At 41.5% G+C, this 17,497-nt stretch overlaps 1 protein-coding gene and 1 long non-coding RNA gene across 3 annotated transcripts; both read right to left on the bottom strand.

Annotated features, from left to right (window-relative positions):
* Nucleotides 1-349: 349 nt before the first annotated feature.
* ntd5 (ntl-dependent gene 5) lies at nt 350-14,402 on the bottom strand. Of its 2 annotated transcripts, XM_042490686.1 has the most exons (9): nt 14,335-14,402; nt 12,025-12,159; nt 11,509-11,700; nt 9,170-9,199; nt 5,953-6,079; nt 3,214-3,290; nt 1,527-1,709; nt 1,121-1,318; nt 350-987 (listed from the first exon to the last, which is right to left on the bottom strand). In XM_042490686.1, exons 1-9 carry the CDS (start codon nt 14,399-14,401, stop codon nt 902-904), a joined length of 1,095 nt encoding a protein of 364 aa, XP_042346620.1. In that variant the 5' UTR covers nt 14,402; the 3' UTR covers nt 350-901. The 2 variants fall into 2 exon arrangements, with proteins under 2 accessions (XP_042346620.1, XP_042346621.1); XM_042490687.1 differs by lacking the exon at nt 9,170-9,199.
* A 68-nt stretch (nt 14,403-14,470) lies between these two features.
* Nucleotides 14,471-15,347, bottom strand: LOC121945390. Its single transcript, XR_006105955.1, has 3 exons — nt 15,300-15,347; nt 14,724-14,846; nt 14,471-14,616 (listed from the first exon to the last, which is right to left on the bottom strand). It is a non-coding gene; the product is annotated as an uncharacterized LOC121945390 (long non-coding RNA).
* Nucleotides 15,348-17,497: the final 2,150 nt, after the last annotated feature.

Genomic DNA, 17,497 nt, shown 5'->3' on the forward strand with positions numbered 1-17,497 from the left:
GAGAGGAGGAGGGATCACGCAGTGAGATGTCACGGAGTCATTATGAGTACATGAAGGTATCATAACTGATATAATGCATTATATGTACATCCTCATATGGACTGCATCTACAGCAGGGATACTCAACTTGCTTTGCTTGGGGGCCACTTTTGCAAAATGACAGAAGGCCAGGGGCCAGTTGCAGCGGCCAAATACATGTTTCTAAGATTTCAGGACAATTATAGTGTATAGTTTTCATGATTTTAGTATGTTTCTTTTTTTATGTATCTAGGATTTTTGAACATTTCTAAGATTTTAGGACATTTCTAGCATTTTAGGCTGTTTCTAGGATTTTAGGACATTACCAGGATTGTCGAAAGTTTCTAGGATTTAAGGACATTTCTAGTATTTTGGGATGTTTTTTATGACTTTAGGGCCTTAGCTAGGGCCTCTGTTGCAGGGTGCAAGGGATCCTCCACTGGCACTTTTTTTGATTATCAGGCTCTATTTTGATGCAGTTTTATGCGCTCTGTCACACTGTGTGCACTAAAAGAACAAAAACAATTCCCAGTGTGAATCAATTTATTTTTACTGTGAACTACAAAATGGTTCGGGGGCCACCTGGCAGCCTAGGAGGGCCCTGATTTGACCCGTCGGCCATAAGTTGAGTATCACTGATCTACAGCGGCTCAAGCTGGAGGATAATACTTAAGAGGGTTTGCAGATTATAATTACAGCGACAGTTTGATAGTATGCAGGAGAAAGGGTCAAAGGCCACAAGCACAGGATCCACGAAGTATTTCAGCTCATAAAACAGACCACGAGCACAGCATAGAAAGTGTAAGCAAAGCTGCGGAGTGGAGACGGACTGCTGTGGGTGCTCATATTGTGACACAGTGTCAGGATGTTGCTTGAATCGAGGTCATATCTCCACATCATCAGGCCCACATGCTTCGATCTCTGAGACCAACCGGTGAGGGAAGAGTTTATACTGCAACCACGTGGGCTCTGAAACACAAAAATTAAGGTGCATGAGTATTAAAAATGTGTCAATCAGTCCCCCTCATGTTCTTCTGACTGACACGTTGAAACCGTTGCAGATTTATGAAAAGATGGCCTGTGTGAGTGTTTCGAGGTTTACCAAGGTAGCAGGCTGGTGGCTGCAGCTTTCCATCAAAGCAGGTCTGGGTTGCAGTGAAGCTGCACTGCTTACGAGGGTGTTTGCAGAAGAACGTCACATTTTCCCCGTGAGGAACCACAGCATCTGTAACGTCAAACGGCCAGCGCTTCGCTCCACCAATCATCACGCGGCTTCGCTCGGCAGGAATGAGGCATCGAGCTGTGGAAAACATCAACATGGTATGAATTTATGATATAAGCATCAAATGTAATATGTGCATGCTTGTAAGTATCTATATAATGGAAACCAGCATAGTTACAGGCACTGGATGTGCCATGCAGTCATTTTTTATGGGCTTAAATGCATCATTGTTCAAACTAATTTAAACTAATACATTTTCTTTCTGGTGAGTCAATTTAAAACTCACCTCTGCAGTATGGGGGCAATGCACTCCAGCTGCCATTAGACAGGCAGGTGACCTTCTGCGGTCCATCCAGTAGGAAGTTTTTTCTACAGAGGTAGTGGATGTCAAAGCCAACTTCATATTCAGTCTTCTGGACAGCCACCACGTAGCCCTGCTCCACCTCCCGCGGAGGCTGGCAGTACACCTCTAATGAAGCGAGACAGGCAGACAATTATTCTGCTCAAACATATAAAAGTAGAGTCACTCCAAAAAAAGGATGGAGACATTATTGCTCAGTTATTAGCTATTGCTTTCTGATACATTTACGTGCATCTGATGATCTTTAAGTTAAACTGAAAGCTTGAAACTGCGGCCATGCACCTGTCCTTTTATTTTGTTCACCTTACGTTGTTTTAACAAAAGCCGGGGTCAATCATATTCCTCTTAGCATCCTGTAAAAATTTCAACCCAATCACAAAAATAAATGCAACAACGGTGTGGTTAACCTGTGGGTAGGTTTTTGGCACAAAAACCATTTGGTTATGGTTAGGAAAAGATCATGTTTTGGCTTAAAATACCTGGTTTTGGTGGCTTAAAACAGCAATGCAGCTGCACTGCCAATCCCTAAGAAACAGTTTATTTTTGTGGCATTGTCCCAAGTGGAAACACAGGAAAAGGTTGCTAAATAACACCCGTGTTTGGTGGTTAAAAAGCTGGAATCATAGTGATGTTTTGTTAAAAACAACCACTTTTGGCTGCATTGACCCTGGTGGAAACACGATGAAAGACTGAAAAAAAACCCACCCATGTTCCTAACCTGGCAGGAAATGCAGCCTGTCTCCGTAAAAAAACAACAACACTGTGGTTAATGTGTTTAGGATAAGGCACAAAACATATTCGGTTATAGTTAGGAAAGGAATATTTTGAATAAAATTACTTTGTTTCGGTGGCTAAAAAGCTCATTCAATCTCATTAAAAAAAACAAAAACAAAACAGTTTTTGGTAGCATAGTCCCCAGTGGAGACACAGCAAAAGATTGCTGGAAAACATCCACATTTGGTGGCTAAAACGCAGCTGCAAACAAAGCTATATCTCATTAAAAACAACCTTTTGGTGCCATTATGCCCAGCGGAAACACAGCAAAAGACTGCTAAAAAAACACTAAAAAGCCCTGGAAAGACACAGTGATGACTCGCTATCACACCTCCAGTGACAAGGTCACCTCATATATTATCACTGATTTATATGAAACATATAAATGTAATGTATCAGTGGTTTATAGAAACATACAATGTCAACATTTTCCTCTTGAAACTGGGCTTTGTGCTGCGATTTCTCCCAGTGCAGCAGGCCATGCAGTGCCCGGTTTAAGCACGAGAGGGCAGAAAAGCACTGCGAAACAGAGCTCTCGCTCTTATCAGATGAATACTTGAAGGCGTAAGTGTGTCTTTGATTCACTCTTCATATCTGCACACACACATGAACACATGCACACAACAAATACATGAACACTGCTTCAGAATAAACCCGCTCGCAGTTCATTCACTCCTACATCATCCACGGATGCATCCTGTCCTGCTAACCTTGAAAGATGCACGAGGACACACTGCCTGCACACGCGCACGCACACACACACACACACACACACACACACACACACACACACACACACACACACACACACACACACGTGGCCACAGAGTGCACTTACTTTTGCAAATGGGGTGAGGATACTGCCAGGTCTGATTATCCTGGCAGAAATTTTCACTGCTCCCCACGATATCCGCCCTGCAGGAGAGAAGGCAGAGCAGGCAGATGGCAGCGTGTCATGTACAGTATTGACAGCTAAGGAGCTTCGTCTGAATAAAAGTGATGAAAAAAGGTGTAAATGATTTCCTCTTTACACTCTGTCTCTCTCTTTTCAGAGTGTCTGAATTTCATGTGCACAGTTCTGGCTGACACATCCACTCGGGCTCATTTTATCCTGCGGATGAGTCAGTGTGTAAAGGGGAGTCAATACAAGATTAGACTGTAATGACCTAGTTAGCTCAATGGAGAGATCGTCAGCTGGGAGATCAAAATGAATTTCCTGCCATTCATCGCTCATCACCCGTCGTTCCCCAACACCTCTCCCACAGTGATGGACTACGTGTACATTTACTCAAGTACAATTTTTAGGTACTTATATTTGATTTTTTTTACTTTGTTTCTTCTCCGCTATAATTCATAATCAGAGAAGTATATTTCTACTCTACAACTTCATCTGACAGCTTTAGTTATTGGTAACATTTAAGGTTTAACATTGAAAAACATGTAAAGTTATATAACATACAGTAGTGTTGTTGTTGTTGTTGTTGTAGATCAAATCTGAGGAGACCTTCAAACTTTTTTCTGCCTTGTGATGCCTTAAAAACAATGTGTACTATGTGTCACATGTCTGAGTTCTTCCATCAAAGAGACGTTTCCCCTCTAAACCTCTCATAGCCCCAAGGAGGTAAATATAGTTGATATTTCACAAAACAAATAAAAGCATATTTGTGTTGCAGAGCTTTGTTTTATCTTTTTTCCTTCATTAGATCATCTCTCACTTATCTCGTGACCCTTACAACAGGGTCACACTAATAGGTTGGGAATCACTGGACTAAAGTGTACATAAAATAGTTAAAGGGTAACTTGACCTTATTTTGTCTTGCTTTTGTGTCTAAGAGACATTTTTTTTTAAAATTGGTCCACAACTGAGAGATCTGTGCAGCAGCAAAACAGGCTGCAGTGTAACTGTAAGAGTGAAACTGTACATTGTAAAGTGCAAACTGAGGTTTAGTAGACATTTACAACAGGCTGCAGTAGAAAATTACATTTATATGTACCACCTTGTTTACATAGTGTTCATAGTAATGTCAAGATGTTGGTATGGTATCTGATACTTCCAATAGTCTGCGCTGTTTAGCAGTGGTTCTTGTGGTTGAAAAAGTTGAAGAGCAGGGATCCTTCAAGTTTAACCAGAAACATCCCTAAAATTGCTATGACAAAACCCACCAAACTCCTTTTAAATAAACAGTAATTCTAGCATCTAACTGGATGATTACAGGTTTATTTAAACCAAACCAGAGTTGGTGACTGTTGGCACCATGAAGAGACAAACTTATGATTATGGCTTTTATGAGTTTTCTTTTGTTTCTGTCAACTCTGAATGAACTGTGATTTACGATGGTAAAATTACAGTTTAAGTAAATGGAGTTTGGCGAGGTTTGCGACTGTGATGTCAGGGCTGTTTCTTGATCAACAAAAAGGCTCCGTCACTTAACGAAAACGTCAATCTCTGTGGGGTTCTTTCCATAACAATCACAGATAATAACAATTTGAGCCTGTCAGTGTCAAAAACAAGAACTTTTAATGGACGTAAACTGATGGTGCACATTTGCCCTTCAGCATTACATTGCAGCCTGGTTTACTGCTGCTGGCTGAAATGCTCTCACTCAGTGCTGGACCAATTTAGAATTTGTTGTCTCCATTAGTGAACTAGACACAAAAACATGTGAACGCAGGGTACATGCTGAAAAATACCCCAGGTAACCTTTAAGAGTAGCTCAAACTTAACCAGCTCTGGTGAAATACTGCTTACGCATCAGTGCATCAGTATTAATAATCTCACAATGTCAGATATAATAATTAATCAGTAATTCTGCTGCAGAATGAGTACTTTTATATAAAATACTTAATGCACATTTATAATATTTCTGCACTTTTACATAATCTTTTGAAACCTGAATCGACATCAGTTTTTCCTTGGATCCAGACGCATCACAAGCATAACCTTTGAAGCCTGAGCAAGTTTGATTTCTTTTTCTTTCTAAAACAGTTTGGCAAGAAATGTCCCCCAGATTACAAGAAATCAGGAAAATGTGGCAATGAAATGACCTCAAAATTAGTTTTTAAACGTAAGAGAAAGAAAAATATTAGAAAACACAAAAATGGGGAGAAATGTCCAACTGTATTCACAATGATTGAAATGATATATTTATATTATTTTTACAGAAATATACTGACTTAATGCATTTTATGTCAATAATTTATTTCAATACTTTCTTTGCAGGTCATTTTCTTGTTTTTTTTTTTTTACTGTATTTTTGTAACTTTCACATAACTTGCAATTTCCTTCTATGTTTTAAAAAAAAGCATGCCTGTTTGCTTAGGTTTCAAAGGCTTAAGTGGGATTTAAAATGCATTTATCTTGATATGGGTGCATAGGTACTTTGTTAGTAAAGGATTTGAATATTTCTTCCACCACTGCTCTGCTGTAATCAAGCCATCCCTCCGCTCCCTCCCTCTTCTTCACACTCCATCCCCGTCTTCTCACTTCCTCCATTTCTACCTTCATACCATTTCAGGTTTTCATAGCCTCTTCCTACGCACTCGCAACCCTAACCTCCCATCATCCCCCATCTCTCACCCAGACAGGCAGCTGTAGCGAATGGAAGTTCCCACTGATGCGTCGCCCTCGATGCTGAAGGTGCTGATGATCTCCTCGGGGAGAGGGCAGGTCTGGACGGCGGAGGGTTCGTCGGGTGACTGAGTCTCTGCAGGTCAAAGAAGAACACAAGGTTAAAGACTTTATTGTCTGATTCAATACCACACTTTAAAAATACTCCACTGCAAGCACAGGTCACGCATTGAAGGAAGAAATACCCAGCTGGAAGATAAACAGTCAGAGCAGCCTTTCCTTTTATGCAATCTCCTCACAGCAGAATGTGCCTGAGCACATTTACTCAGTCTTTGTAACTTAAGTACAGTTTTGAGGTGCTTCTTCTTTACTTGAGTACATCCAAATTATGCTTCTTAATATCTCTAAATTTCCCTCACTTCTCCTACAGATGAAATGCAAATATTGTACTTTTGCCTTCACATAAGCACTTTGCAGGTTGATACAAGACTTATGAAATTAGAAAATGTAATGGGGTATTACTCCCAAATGGTATAAAGTGATTAAAGGTCCTAACTGACCAGCTACTGTGCCAAAATGCTGCTTACGGACCAGTGCACCTTAAATAATTATTGCAATGATGAAATCTATGCAACACTTTACTTTAAAGGGACAGTTCACTCCCAAATAAAAAAATGCACATATTTCTTCTTACCTATTTATCGGTCTAGATTGTTTTAGTGTGAGTTGCAGAGTGTTTAATATATCGACTGTAAAATTTCTTCCTTTGCTCTGATATAATGGAACTAGATGGCACTTGATTTGTGGTGCTCAAAGCACCACCAAAAAAAAATAACATTTGAAAAACTTAACAGCAATGTCTCTTTCCAGAAATCATGACCCAATAACTTAAGTTAATCCACACCTTGTTGTGAGCAGTTTTATGTAGGGAACTATTTTCTTTGCACTGAGTTACACCCACCAAAGGTATCACTGCACAGATACACGTGTGCATCTTCTGCCAGCTCAACTGACACCACTGAGCTCGCTAAAGTTAAAACTCAGCCGAGGAGAATGGTATTAATGCTTACATCTCATGCTGTCACAAGCCTGTTGTCCATGCATAGTTGCAGAATCGCATCTCTGCTCTTTGCAGATGATGTGGTTCTGTTGGATTCATCATACTGTGACCTCCAGCATGCATTGGGGCGGTTCACAGCCGAGTATAAAGCAGCCTGGATGGGAGTCAGTACCTGAAAGTCTGAGGAAATGGTTCTCTGCTGGGAAATGGTGAATTGCTCACTCTGTGTTGGGAGAGAGTTACTGCCCCATGCGAAGAAGTTTAAGCATGTTGGGGTCTTGTTGATGTATGAGGGTAAAATGGAGCGTGAGATGGACGGGCAGTTCGACGCTGCATCAAAGGTGATGCAGATGCTCTGCCAGACTGTTACGGTCAAGAAGAGTTGAGTTGTGAAAGTAAAGCTCTCGATTACCTACGCCCCAGCCCTCACCTATGGTCATGAGTTTTGGCTAGTGACCGAAAAACTGACATTGCAGAAACAAAGCATCTGAGATGAGTTTCCTCTGTTGGGAATCTGGGCTCAGACTGAGAGATACGATGAGGGTCAGATAACTGGAGGAAACTCGGAGTTCAGCCGCTGCTCCTTCGTGTCAAAAGGGGTCAGTTAAGGTAGTTTGGGCATCTAATCAGTATGCATTCCTCCCCCAGGAGGAGCTGGAAAGTGTTGCTGGGGAGTACCATGCTCAGCCTGCTGCCCTGAGACCCGGCCCCCAATAATAGGATGAAAATGGAAGCCCAGTGTGCATCTAATTTGCATTTGTGAGTCAAAGAAGTAAAGACAACCCAATATATCTCCACAACAACCTGAACAAACACAGAAAACACAGAAAATCACTGTAACTGATGGTTGCAGGTGTGATTTTGCAGGTGACAACCAATAAACCAGTAAATAAAGCAGACAACAGGGAGGAAAACAGATGGAGAAAGGAAGTCACGTCCATCCGGCTACCTCATTTGACTCGTATTAACCAGGGTTTCTATTTTGTTTGTGACCCACAGAGGCGTTTCACTCCATGTCTTGTTCTATTTAAGTTGAAATAACCCTTCTTAGGTAATAAATCAAAGTTCGACGAGCAGGTGACACGCCGCCCCACACCTCTGCGAGCTCACAGCTATATATCTGTGATTGTATAACACCTGGCACTGCTCATTCCTGGAAGTTTGAGTGCCTCACGCTTGTGGAAATATAAATATCAAGAGTGGTGCTCGGAAAGAGGCTGGAGCGACCCGAGCAGCATCAAGCGCAGGGTTTCGGAGCTGAGCGCGGCTTTGAAAAGCAGAGACAGCTCTTGCCTGAGGCCTGTCTTAGGTATCTGAAACCGAGAAACGTTAATATAAGAATGTAAAGGGACCTATGGGAGAGGGAGAGTTACGAGTCTGTTTGGCTGCGGATGAGAGCCCCGAGCTGAGTTCTCTTTTCACATATCGCCCTTCTCCTGCCTCTTCTGCTGCTGCCGCCCACACAGGCTGCTGCACCAAACCGCTACGAAGCAGGTATATCAAATTCATCTTTTTAGAAAATTACAAAACACTGATTTTGAATGAAATGCAACGTTAAATACACAACAATCTGATTGAGACCAAAGATGTTACAGGTTTTTTACTCTTGTTTTTCTCCCACAAACACAGATGCATGCACCACAAACTAAATAGCCCAGAGCTGCATGCTTGTCCTTGGCTTCCATTGTAGAGAGAGACCTTATCAGAGGCCTCAGATGGAAGAGGATGAGAGGAGAAAGAGATGAGAGGAAAAGAGGATGAGAGAAGGGAGCAGAGGAGAGGAGAGCAGGGAACAGAAAGGCCTGGAGCAGCGTGAGCAAGAGCTCTCTGACTCTCCTGACTGTGATCTGTCGCCCACACACACACACACACACACACACACACACAAACACACATAGAAACTCTCCAACACATGTGCAATCCGCCCCCCACCACATACACATCTAATGTATACAGAAAAAAATCTACCTCTCTAACTCTCTCTCCCATATACACATTCGCACCCGCTCACACTCACACTGTGTGCATGCAGCTCGGTGCCACTTTGACAGTGATCTGCCGCCCACTGCCTCTCAACAGGCATGAAGGAGCTCGACTCACACTCTAACACACATGCAAAGGGACACACACAATACAAACGCTCTCACACGTTCAAAACCCACCTACCTTCTGCCTGTCTCTCAGCAGGAGGATACTCTACGACAGTGAGAGAGAGAGGGAGCTGAGAATCGTATCCTTATTTCACATCTTTGAAAAGATAAAATACTCTTGAGGATGAAGCCGAGACCCAGCTGGGTTGAGGATTCCTAAGAAAGCATGTTTACTGTAGCTCCAGGTGTGTGTGTGCGGACCTTTAAAGCTGAACTTGTATTGTTTTTTATCACGGCTGTCAGGGCAGCACAAGCAGTGAGCAAAAGAAGCATATTTCCAGGTGCTGTGTGCTGATGAGAGTTGTGTCAGGATACTAAGAAGTATTGATGGTTTTACTTCACATACCGCTGTGCAGCCTTACGGCACATCAGCAGAAGTAATAAGGCTGCACAGCAGTGGAACAGATTTTGCCTTTTGTCAGCCACTTATTCAGATTTATCTTTTCTCTTTTTGTTCCATATTTAGGCCACATGATTATCTCGGGGCACAGTGATGCTGTGGTTGTAAATTAACTTGAAATCATTGGAAAGTCCTTTGTGTTTTCTTAAAGGAATTAACATAAGCTGCTCGTGTGTTTGCATAAATCTGTCTGCAGCTGTGCTCTGGCCCTTATGGCCGACATAGGTGCAACTTTAAAGCAAGCAAAGGTCATTTAAGAGACTTACGAAGATCTCTAGCGCATATGAGGTTAGATGCAACATTAACTTATAACATGGACGGATCATAAGACAATGGGCCCCTAAGCACAGATATGTAAAAAGGCCCTCGCCATTTTTTGCTGTATCTTTTATCTCTGTTGTCTTTTTAACTTTTTTGTGGTTTTGTGTCTTTTTGTGGTAATGTTGAGTCTCTCTGAAGTCATTTTGTATTTCTTTGTGGTAATTGTGTGTCTCTTGAGTCATTTTATGTTTCCTTGTGGTAATATAGTTTCTTTTTTGTTACTTTTGTGTCTGCTTTTATTGGGGTTTTTTTACGATGTGGTCTCTGGACTTTTTGTGTCTTTTTGTTGTTGGGACATGCAGGAAAAGGCTACAGGTTTGAGTTGAACCTGTGGCTGCTGCAGCAAGGACATAGCCTTTGTGCACGCTCTACCAGGTGAGTTACAGAGTAACCCAACTGTAACTTTTAAAAGGTTGTCTTGACACTGGTCATTGCAGCATTGTGTAGCATATTTAGTGTAGATTATTCTGTCCTCTCTGGAATACCACAACATAAACACCTTACATTGTGAATGTCAAAAAGCCTATGGGATTTTTCCATTGGATTTTGGATCACTGCAGGAAATAAGCTCTGTGGTAAACAAACATTAATGATACTTACAGTTTTTGTTCAGTAAGAAAAATGAACAACATTTAAGGATTTTTAGTGCCTGAAGAAAAAAGCCATTGCTAAACTAAAACGAACTACGCTACAGTCGCCTCGCCACCAATAGAAAACTGATAAACTGTGTTCAGCCTGATGACGTTCTGTAGTCTCTTTTAGCCACTTAATAGCAACTAACTAACAAGTCTTTTTTAAGACACATAAAAAGCTTCAAGTTTTGTGGTTGGGGGTATTTACTCGTGTATTTTATGTCATAGAAAAAAATCACGAAAGCCTCTTAAGCTTGTGTAAACCACAGACCTTATTTAAGGCTTCTAACCAAAAATCCATTAAAAAAAAAAACAAAACACTGACTTTAAGACGAGGGAGCCGGATGTTCTGAAATGCTAAAGGATTTCTGGGTTTTTGGACTCATTTCTGAGGTTCTCTAGAAGTAGACTACATAATATGACACTACAAACTCTGGCCCATAAAAGTAACAAATATAATATCATACACATGTATATAGATGCAAAAAATATAGATTTCTTCGCTGTGGTGCGCACACAAACAACACACACACACACACACACATATACAAAAAAACAAATGTGCATCTATATGATCTTCATGCACTCTCAAAGGTGAGTTCATGTTTGCTCTTAAAACCTATTAGCAGTCAAAATCTTCCAACAGCCAATATGAACAACTAAAGCTCTGGTTGCTATGGTGACGAGGAGAATAGGTCCCAGTTGTGCAATGTCTCAGTCGACACAGTCACAGAGGGGTTTCATTCCTGAATCTCCCTCTCTCTGTCTGACTGTCTTGCATAAACACAAAACAATAAAAGCTCAGTTTAATCCTTGACCTCATCACTGACCTCAACACACGAGCTGCGCACATGCAGAAAACCTGCTGCTCAACAACTGAGACCAAAACTAAACTCGAGACACAAACCACAGATGCATTCTTCCACATGTTCATTACCTGTGCATAAATTCTTTGTCATGACGCAAAAAAAGAGACATTTCTTCTGCTGAACTCAAACCCACCTATGCAGATGGGATCGTCCCCACTCCACTGTCGGTCACCTTGACAACGACGAATAGTGGCATCCAAGCCATTGGGTAACGTGAATCCCGGCTTGCAGCGCACTTCAAGCAGGGCGGAAAAGGAGTGAGTGGGAGAGAGGAGGCGAGCCACTGAGTTTTCAGAGGGGGGAAGAGGCCAGGGACATGTCCGACCTGAGGAGAGGACAGAGACATCAGAATGTTTCTTGTGTGAGACAAATGAAACAGAAATCACTTTGAAATGGCACTAATGAGGTTGTATAACCAGATTGGATGCATTCACAGTGCTCTCTCTCTCTCTCTTTAACAATGCACAAGCATAATAAAATGCTTGTGCTGACATTTTGCAGCCCATATTCTGTGCAGGACTTTTTTTTCCAGGAAAACACACAGATGTATGTTGGCACAGCTGCGTATACAAAAACACACTTTTTATGACTGAGCCCACAATAGTGTTCACAGTGACAACTGAGGGCACACATGCATACAAATAGTTACCTGGAGCCACACAGCTGAGACCACACTGGCCGTCACACAGACACTGACGCTTGTTGCCACAGTCTCTGTCAGCTTTGCAGGGCCGAGGACACGTCCTCCTCCTCTCCTCTCCCAGGAGTCTCTCCGGACACGACCCTGTTGTGATACCACACACACTATCACACCATCGCGGTAATTGCCCCTTTGTTTGCTTCCACTCCATTCATGGCCCCCTCGTAAAATTAAAAAATGCAAACATTAATTAGATTTTGTTTGTCAATTCTGCTTTGTTTTCTGTTTGAGGGGAATTCAGTGTGGGTGGCCGGGCAAACATTTGCCACCCAGGTTGCCAGATGAGTAAGTATTTAGATGGCAGGCTTTATTACTCTTTGCCATTCAGCTATCAATCTTGTTTCGTTTTGTTTTTTTTTTTTTTAAAGTGATAGTGTCGTCTGTGAATTAGTGTGTTTCCTCAGTCACTTTGTCAAAAATCTAATTCATATTTGAACAGGACTAATCTTTAAACCCCCTGGTTCCCCTCACTCTTCCATATGTATTACATCACACAGCCAGATCCTCCACTTAATTTACATTGCAACATTTCCAACGCCGGCACACCCTCAATGTCCAGAACATTTGAGGGGGAGAGAAGAGGGAGTCAGAGAGGGTTCCCCATTTTTCATTTCTTAGAATGAAAACATGTGTGCTACTGTATTCACTCTGCCTGCAGCCATGTGACCATAAACACACATGTGCTGCGGTAATGTACACATGATCACCCCAGACCAGTGTGGAGACACGGTGTACAGTACATACATGTAGCACCTAAGCAGTGGAAAGTTGTGAAGTACATTTACTTAAGTACAATTTTGAAGAATTTCCATTTTCTGCTACTTGAAACCTTTACTTTACTACATTTCAGAGGGAAATTTTTACTCCACTGCATTTATTTGGTACCTTTAAATACTAGTTACATTACAGATTCAGTTTAATGATAGAAAACGTAATCAACAGATCAATTTTGATATTCAATGATATTTTTATGGATAAATATGCGACTAAACTGCGACTCGGCTGTGTATATGGCAACAAATAAGCGCAACATTGACCAGCTTTAACATTAATATTACAAAAGCGTCAGTTATTAGAGTCCAATAAGGGACTGTTCATTATCTATGAGCGGAGAGGGGTGGTGCAAAATGGGGGAGGCACTTCAGATCATTTTTAAGCATTGGGAAGGGAGTTACGTTTTTCGATTTGTCTGAGTGAAGGGACGACTTTAAATGGCTGCTTTTTTATTTGTTTGTTTTTTTAATACCCTAACCTGAAAGTTTGGGGTTTAAAAGCATGTTTTGTTTAAAAATCTCCGAAATCACTTCACGCACATCAATCAAGTCACTCAGGGAGGCTCAGGGAAATATTTTTGGGGGGAGGGTCATGAGTCCCACTGATAAATAAAGAACATTCCCTGATATAACATGTTTTTTTTCCCTGAGATTTAAAAACTACATCATGAGTACTTTTGCGTTTGTACTTTAACTCAAGCAAGCTTTTGAATTCAGCACTTTTTCTTGTAACAGATTATTTCTATACTGTAGTATTACTACTTTAAGTAAAAGACCTGAGAACTTCCTCCACTAATGCTTATGAAACTGTAAATCAACTCAACTTTGTCTATATAGCGCCTTCAAACAAATATGCAGAAAACTGAAATAACACAGACGCAATTTAAAGGACAGTGTAAACGACTATACATAGTTTTGCAGGACTAAAAAATTGCAGCGGGATAAAAAAAATGTAAAATATATAGAATTAAAGGTGTATAGATTGCGTAGAAAATAAATATAATAGAATAGAATTGAAATAAAATGATCCAGAAAAGATCATTATAAATCAAAACAGCCAATGCATGTCATGAAACCAGCTTCATCTTCCATTGTCCCATAATTAATAAACAACTAAAGCAGAATCAGAAGCAAACAAACTTAAAATGCCATTGATTCATTCAGTACTGTATATTATTAGCAATCCAAACTAATATCTTTTCTTACTTCATCATGAACATTATTCATTTAATTAAATTACTGGCAACCAGTGCACTATAAACATTAACATCCAGCATATATTGCATGACCCTGTCTTAGTTAGTCCATTGCATTTTTAAATTATAATGCTTTACTTCATGTAAGCCCTGGTCACATGGTCAACTTTATATTAAAATGCAATTGACAGAGCAACAAAGCATGCAGGGCAAAATCCAAAATGTTCAGGGTTGATTGTGTATGCAGGGCTCTGCCAGCTGTGAGTGAGTGATGGAGTCAGGGGGCTTACCTGGAGCCTGCGGGGACACCGCTCCAGTCAGAGCCCACAGGGACAGCAGCAGCAGTGCACAATCCATCCTTGAAGTCAGACCTCAGACGATATGAGGGAGGGACGTGCAGACACAGCATTTTTAAGGAAGGGGGAACAAAGGGTGGGGGTGGGCTGAGGGGGAGCCAAAGAGGGAGAGAGAGAAAGAGAGAGAGGGTCCAGCCCTGGGAGCACACATCTGGTTCGTGTTGAGGAGGAGAGAACTGGGGGAAAATTTCAGACTGGGGGACCTTTCACCCATTTCTGTTGAGATAGCAGATAAAGGAGATGACATTAACAGCCTACACAATAAACAAACAGGGGTAAACAAACAGGAAATGCTATCAGTGGAGGAGTTTGATGGACTTTACCTGAAGTCACAAGTAGCATTTGCTCTGCTATGCATCCCATCATGCAGCCCGGTGCATCACTTTTATTTTGTAATCATACTCTCGGACTCAGTCGAATTGGAGACTTAATCCTGTTTGCGATCCCTGTAAACATTGAGTGCATTTCATTAGGAATTGTGTACAATACTTATTAGAAAAACCCATGAATGTCCAAGGGAAATGCTGTTGTTTCTGTTGGGTAAGATTGGATATTTGAACTGCTGTGCCTATCAAAGGAATGTACACAATCTGAACAGACAGGGAGGGTACCAGAACAAGTAGTCTGGAGACATTTCATCACATATTACACTGTGGGAATCAGGCCTAAGTTGATTAATGAAGTAAATTAAATCTGACTCCTGCTGCCTGTTCTCTCCATCAAAACTGCGCTTTAATCCAAGATGCAAGCACACAAAGAGCCTGTTTACACCTATTAACATGTGTCTTGGGTGATCTGATCACAAGGGGACAGCTCTTCTGTTCACACCTGACATTGGAAAGCTTCCTCACTTGTGACTGGACCTCACTCCCCTGCTCTGTATGCAAATAAATACTCACTCGGAGGAGAGTGGCTCCGGATATGGTCTTTCAGCACTGTGTCTGATCTGTGTAAAGACAGCAACAGAAAGTTTGCATATAAGATAAGCAAGAATGTAACCCACAACACAATAGTGTTCGCACTGCTGTAAGAATGTGGCCACATGCAGCCCAGACCACCTCCGATTGTGGTCTGAGTGATTGGATCTCAGGTACAGGCCCAGGGCCCAAAGTGTCAAGGGCCTCCCTAGTCCTGACCTGCAAAATGTCACTCAGATTAATACGTATCAAATAGAAAAAGACTCAAGAAGACTATAAACAGTTAAAAAGGAGACACAGAATAACTAATAAAAGGAGTAAAACAACCAAAAATTACAAAAAATGACAAAAAGAGGCAAAAAAACAAAGTCAGTGGACTTACAAGTCAAAATAAGATGCGTTGGGTACCCTCCAGTGTCAGTTTTGGACATTCAAACAAACAGCAGGTGCCAGGGATAAAGTCCAGGGTTTGTTTGACCCACTCAACTCCTCTCCCATCTTCCTTGTGCAGACTTTCTGCTCATTATACAATAAAGTTGCCAGCAGTGTTACAAACTGCCACAAAAGCTGCCTCTGTGAGTTAGCATCTGACACCGAAGGACAACACACATTCATCAACATTTCTGTAAACGTGCCAGTGTTAGCCATCATGCTAATTTTAACTATAGTCCTTTGCCAAGATGTTTTGAAACCTGTAAAATGATAAAATTCACATATCAACAGCAACAGGACACCATAAAGACAGCAACAGCTACAACAAACAGGAACTCCCCAAGACAGAACTCAAGTCATGCGAAGCAACAAGAAACAGCGTAACAATAGTACAAAACAATAGCACAGCGACAACATATAGCATTTTAGCACAAAATAGCCATGCACGCAACATAAAGCAACAACACAGAGCTTTTTTTTTTTTTTTAGCACAAATAGTCCTGCATGCAGCATGAGGCAACAACACACAACCAAACATAACATGCAGAACTGCAGAGCAGCAACAGCCACAAGAAACAGCAATGGACAAAAGCAGTGATTAACAACAAGAGTCATAACCAAACAGTCTATGGTCATAACTCAGACCCTCATGGCGCACTGCCACTACATGGTACATGGTAAGTACATGGTACTTTCCCATTATAAGATAGTACCGCCGCGATGTAGCTGGTCCTCTTAGCAACGCCGTGCGACACTGCCGTGACGTCAGTTTGAACGCGACACACATATGTTCGAATTACACAGAGCCCCATTGAAAAAAAGATGTCACGTGCATACAGTATGCGGCAGCGCGCGGGCAAATAACAGGGTTACCGCGAAAAAGATTTTACTAATACCACTGTATGCATTTAACACCGCCAGTAACATTTCCTCTCTCTCTATGTCCCCTCTGTCCGATGATGAGGAGTTCAGGTGACTACGTAAATGTGGGAATTTGGCCGCAGCAGGGATAAACGCAAACATTGTGGAAACAGATGTTAGGAAATGGAACATAATGAGCAAATAAATACACAACATTGACATAATATTTCTATTTTATATCATTTCAGGAACATTAATGTGCAGAAAATATATAATCTGTAATGCAAAAGTGAACAGTTTTTTAGATCTCCCCCTGAGCGTCTCAAGGGAGGCTTTCAAGGGATCCGAGATCCACCCTCGGTCCCCTGTAATTCAAACCATGCATACTTGCACTTGCTGGATGCACTCGTCGGCCAGCAAGGTGAGGAACGTTTGTACCTCTTCGAGCAACCATGGCACGAGCTTTCTGGTTACTATCTTGGGAAAGAAAAAAAAAAATTATACAAAACTGCGGCCGCTACAATAGCTTTGCAGGTTTGCTCCATCCAGGGTATTGGTCGCACATTAATGACGCAATGAGACAGTGATGATTCTGTCTGACCAATCAGTGGTCTGCAGTGTTTCACGTCACCATGTAGTACCTCATAGTACCCAATCGGCTTTTTTTGGAACCCCAGGAAAGCAGGTACCAAAAAGGTACTTTTTCCTAATGGAAGACCTAAAAAGGTGAGAAGAATAGAGTACAGTTGAGTAGAGCCAGTACCATGTAGGCTAGTTGAAACATATCTCTACCCAGGGCCTCATTTAAATATTATTTGCCTATGCATTCAAATCTATACTTAGAAATGTCAACATCTGATCTGATCACCCAGGATGCATGTTAATAC

Source organism: Plectropomus leopardus, chromosome 7, assembly GCF_008729295.1.
Source record: "Plectropomus leopardus isolate mb chromosome 7, YSFRI_Pleo_2.0, whole genome shotgun sequence".
In the NCBI taxonomy this organism is placed as follows: Eukaryota; Metazoa; Chordata; class Actinopteri; order Perciformes; family Serranidae; genus Plectropomus; species Plectropomus leopardus.

What these genes read in the sequence shown, in the direction of transcription:
- ntd5 (XM_042490686.1), bottom strand. Translation starts at nt 14,401, where the DNA reads ATGGATTGTGCACTGCTGCTGCTGTCCCTGTGGGCTCTGACTGGAGCG. An exon ending in TCTCAGCTGTGTGGCTCCAG is followed by an intron (nt 11,701 to 12,024) that starts GTAACTATTTGT and finishes TCCTCTCCTCAG; the next exon opens with GTCGGACATGTCCCTGGCCT. An exon ending in ATTGCCCCCATACTGCAGAG is followed by an intron (nt 1,319 to 1,526) that starts GTGAGTTTTAAA and finishes TGTTTTCCACAG; the next exon opens with CTCGATGCCTCATTCCTGCC.